This window comes from Neolamprologus brichardi, chromosome 7 (genome assembly GCF_056152115.1).
Source record: "Neolamprologus brichardi isolate AB-2024 chromosome 7, ASM5615211v1, whole genome shotgun sequence".
NCBI lineage: Eukaryota > Metazoa > Chordata > Actinopteri > Cichliformes > Cichlidae > Neolamprologus > Neolamprologus brichardi.
The window spans coordinates 1,177,501-1,182,515 of NC_142110.1; the positions used below are offsets into that span (position 1 = coordinate 1,177,501).

Sequence of the window (5,015 nt, forward strand, 5' to 3'; positions counted from 1 at the left end):
ATGCAAGTTAGCTGTAGCATATAAACACTTAAAAATGGGCTGATCAGAATAAACGTGTAAGGAAACAAAATGACCTTTTTGGCACCTTTTCAAACTAGAATTTGACTTTTTAAGTCGCTGTAAGTTGTTCTGTTTGAAAAATTGTGAAGCAGATATCGAGTAAATAAGCAACTTTCTCATTGAAAATGTAACAATATCCTCATTAGATATTTAATCCATGTAAATGAATTTAGCTCAGATACTTTAGCTGAGTCGTACTGACTCAATATTTTTAGATTATATCAAATCAATGCTTTTACTAAATGTTAAACATTTAAACTATAGCTTTTATAACATTGTACCGTTTTATTTTGTTCAAATTTAGTTAATTTCTTTGATACATTATAAACAAAATCACATCACTTTGTTGGCATCATTTTTAAGGAGCTCTTGGTCACTTTTTAGGGCGTTCAAACGCCTGATTTTAGTCTTCTTTGGGTATTTTGTGCAGAAAATATTGGTCCAAATTAGACTGCAATGAGCTGATGGTGATGATGATGATGTTCATTGAAAGTATAGAGGGTATGCACCTGTGCAGGAACAGCACTGAAACGAGCTCGTTGCTAAATCTAATACAATGGAGCTTTTCTGTTATGACATCATTTTTTAAAAATACGTTTTCATGCATAAAAGAAAACGAATACTTCACTCCACGAGACATTTCAGGTATAAAAAACAGACTAAAGAGTATTTAAAATGTACTTTATGTGCCACAAATATCTTGTGTGTTTGGAACCTCGAGGATCTAAACGCCTAAATCTAAACATATCAATGCATCTGCAAGAACACATTACACAGCACTTAGAAAGGGAACACAAGGACCTTTACCTGGCCATGCTTTTATACTTTTGATTTTTCATTTAGGGAAAATGATCTGAAATGTTTTTACACGCACACAGAAGATTTCAACTTAATAAATTATCACCAAGGCACAAAGACTGAAAGTAGCAGAAATCACTTTTTACTGATGTGCTCTAAGTGTCATTAGTGTCACTGACCTTGTTACTACATTCATGTCACACTATATATATACAATCTACTATACTTTGCTGTAACTCAGTGGTTCCCAAACCTTTTTGCTGGCCCCCCTTTGTTTTACAAGAAAAATGTTCGCCCCTCGCCCCCCCGCGCGTGCACACGCACACGCACAAACACGCCCTCCAACCACACGCACCCATATTTTGCTCCATTGCGGTTTATTTCACACCTCAAACATTTAGTAAACAGTTAAACAAATACAAGTAAATAAATTACAGGTAGTAAGAAAATAAACTACTAACTCTTTTACGCTGCGTCCACACCTACACTTTTGAAAACGCAGCTGTTTCGTCCACGTAAACGGCGTTTCAAATTTTTTAAAACTCCTTTTTTGCGTTTCCGTGTGGACGAGGAATACAGAGTTCGTCACGCAACGTCAAAGGTATGTGCCTTTATTCACGTCACGCTGTGCGCCACGTTATTGTTTACAGAAGATGAACTGCAGAATGATAGAAAGTCAGATTAACAGTATTTTGTCTCTATCTGCAGGTTTTACACGCAGTTACTGTCCCTCTATTACAAAGGCAGAGGCGTCACGTGTGATTATTTTACTGTAGTTGTTTTTTCCTGTGTAATAATGTTCAACATTACTGTCAATACATTTTTCAAAAATGCCTCTCTGTGCAAAATGGGTTTAAAAACATAAACAGCTGTGGGATCCTGTTTGTCTGTGATTTAAACCGAGGGAACAAATCGCTGCAGGATCAGCCTGATGTTATTTGTATCCTGTAACTTTACTGTATAAAGAGCAAACATCTCCAAAATGTCAGGAGTAGTTAGTCATTACAACAAGTGTTTGTGAACTAAAAATCAAGAATGTGGGATACTGTTTGTCCGTGATTTAAACAGCCCAGCGCTGCTCCTGACGAAGGGAAACCAATCCTGCAGGGAGACCTACCTCTGCACCTGTGCAGGTGAAACCAAAGGGCAGATATGCTTCACCATATTTTCTAGTCTTTGGCTTAGAATGAAGTTGGTTTGGAAACATATTCAGCGACGCTTCATCTCCTGCTTTGCGTTTCTGTGGGCGCCCCGTGCTAGCAGTGTCCAAGCGTCCCCCCCCTTTCATACCCCCCTGCAATGGCTCTGCGCCCCACACTTTGGGAAGGACTGCTGTAACTAAACGTTACACGCTTTGAAGGTAACGCTTCAGGTGTGTAGCATCTGTTAAAATAACTCAAACATGGATGAGCAGTAAGCTTTACATGTGCAGCCGTGTTCTCGAGGACACAGAACCTCTGTGCTGGATTTGTGATCATACTCGATGCCTTCACACTACACAAATAGATTTTTGTTACTATTTCAGATTAACAGAATTTACGATACTGTTCAAAGCTTTCGTCCATTGATGGAGTTACTTGTTACATAGAATCGATATCAGAAATGCAACTGCTTAACAAGCTAAACAACCCAGTAACAAAGCCTTGATACTGAAACCACCAAGTCACCACCAAATAAAGATCTTGCAACTGTACAATAAAGACATGTAGGATTTTTTATACTGTTAAAGCTGAAACATCAGCTTCAGCAGTTTCCCCAGAGCTTTAACAAGCTGGTCAGTCTCTCATAGACAACCTATACCATATTCACTGCTTATATATACTAGAGGTGGGAATCACCGTACATCCCACGATACGATATTATCACGATACTTAACGCACAATACGATATTATTGCAATTTTTTAAATATTTTGCGATATTCAGATTCTGTACATAAAGGTAAACTTTATCAATATTCATTTTCTCTAATATCAAAGTCTCACACTCAGTCTTTCTCTCATTTCAGTTTGATTGTTGACAAACTGAACGGTTTGTATTACAGTCTAGTCCAACTTAACTGAATCAACCATCTGGTACAATTATAGCTATTCTGAACTATGCAGTTTATGAAAACTATGCAGCCCCTTCAGCAACTGAAGAATTTGAAAGTAAATTAAAACAAAATATAATTTTACATTAAATAAAAAAGTTTTAAACTTAATTAAAATAAAACATGTCTTAAATTAAAATAAGTAAACTGTCATGTTTATTAAACACATTTGGACAGTGAAGGAATGTCAGGATTCTTGCTCAGAAAAAGGATCAACATGCTCTGAAGTCAGAGCACAAAAACCTTTTTTGTAACAAAATATTGATTTCTGCTGTCCCTGTATCCATACATTATTAGCAAACAAAATATCACGATGCTACACAGTATCCATTTTTCCCCCCACCCCTAATATATACTGTACTAAAAATTAATATTAAGTAGTAACCAGTAATATTAATGTAAATGTGACTCACGGCACTCCAGCAGATGAGGTGGTTGGTGTCTGGGTCCTCAACCAGGGTCCACAGCTTAGTTAGAAAGGCTGGGACATTACTGGTGTAGCTGCCATCCACACCAACCGCACCTGGAGACTCCTGCATAATGGCACCTGTCCGCTTCCAAGGCCTCTCACGAGGGAACAGAGTGTGTGAATGTATAAGGGTGAGTGTGTGTTTGTCTATATATGTGCACGCTCCCAGACTAGTCCATGTTTGAGAAACTCCTCTTCTGATGATCCCTTACTGATAATCCCAAGGTTGTCTCAGTGTCTTCGAGTCCATCTCAGTCAGCCGTGCGTCTCACCGCGTGCTTCGTTTGTTTAAGTGTTTTTAAAATCTTCCTTCACCCTGTTTTTCTCCTCCACTCTCCTCTCACTGTCCTCAGTACCACATCATCCATCCAGCTGAAAGCCATCACAGAAGGTCCATGTCAGCACACACACACACGCACAATCCCGCCCCCCACCCCGGCCTCCCGCCCAGTCGAACAATACAACATCCACACAAAAGCTTCAATAACACAGCGCTGTCCTACCATCAAAAGGCTACTGGTAAAAGTGAACAGCGTGCAGTGTGCCTTTATGTCAGCCAGAAAAGACAGAATTGATTCATTTGTGAGCATATCTTAAATATCTTTGTGTCATTATTAAGTACACGTGTAACTCTTGTACAGTAAAACCACAGCAACAGACCAAGTTTTTAATCATCTGAGTGAATCACAAACGAAGGATGACTCGTGTCAGATATCTATCACTGCGGGTTTCATCTCAAGAGATTAAGTCCTTCTGTCTTTAAGTTCCAAAATCAGGCCAAATTTTTAAAAGTACACAAAAAATTATTAGCAGTTCACCAGCAGATTCCTATTTGACAAATGAGGAAGCACGCTCAGGCTCCCCAGAGCAGCCAATCATTCACCTCTAAACTATAATGTTGACCAAGCAGTAATGTCCAGGGCAGAAATATGAAGCCTACACAAAAGTGTCAGAAACTGCTGCTTTTTTTTTTTTTTCTTTGGCTCTCGGAGGAGGCGGACGCACTTTTTCTCCTCTCCCTTATCTTCCCTGCTTATGCCCTTGTCTAGTCTCGTGGTTTTTTTGTATTTTCCCTGGAACACTCTCTCACAGTCTGTTCTCTAAAACCTAAAAGAGGAATTATGGATTGAATCAACTGGTCCCTGAATGCAATTGACACCCCTTTCTCAACGAGAAGTTTGGGCTTGGGTGAGCCTGAGTGCTGAAGATATCTACCTATTTGGAACCATGGTAACAGGGTTCTGGCTGATCGGAGCTGGCTTGGCCCTGACTTATCGAAGAATTAAGAAAGCGGAACCGGCTGTTCAAACCCCCACAAGGCTGCCCGCTGGGATTGGAACGATGGGAGAGGCGTGAGTTTCTCAAAATGGGCTCTTTGAGTCAGCACGGATAAGATCTTGGAGAGGCTACGGCTGCTGTGAATACTCAGAATAAGATCTCTGACTGCAGACTGGATACATCTCGGAAGGGCTAGCCCGGAATAAGATCTCTGGGCGCAAAATTGGATGACATCTCGGGGAGGCACACTGCCGTGAGTTCTCTGAAATCGGCTCCTTGAGCACAAGAAATGACAACATCACAGAACGCAAGTATGGAGA

General features: G+C 40.0%; 1 protein-coding gene across 1 annotated transcript in view; it reads right to left on the minus strand.

Moving 5' to 3' along the window:
- The window catches only part of hsf4 (heat shock transcription factor 4), a 20,779-nt gene extending 17,292 nt beyond the window's left edge, over window positions 1-3,487 (minus strand). Inside the window, exon 1 of the mRNA XM_087842772.1 lies at window positions 3,362-3,487. Coding sequence (XP_087698898.1) covers window positions 3,362-3,487 — 126 coding nt within the window. The remainder of the gene's footprint in view (window positions 1-3,361) is intronic.
- Between the last annotated feature and the right edge of the window lie 1,528 nt (window positions 3,488-5,015).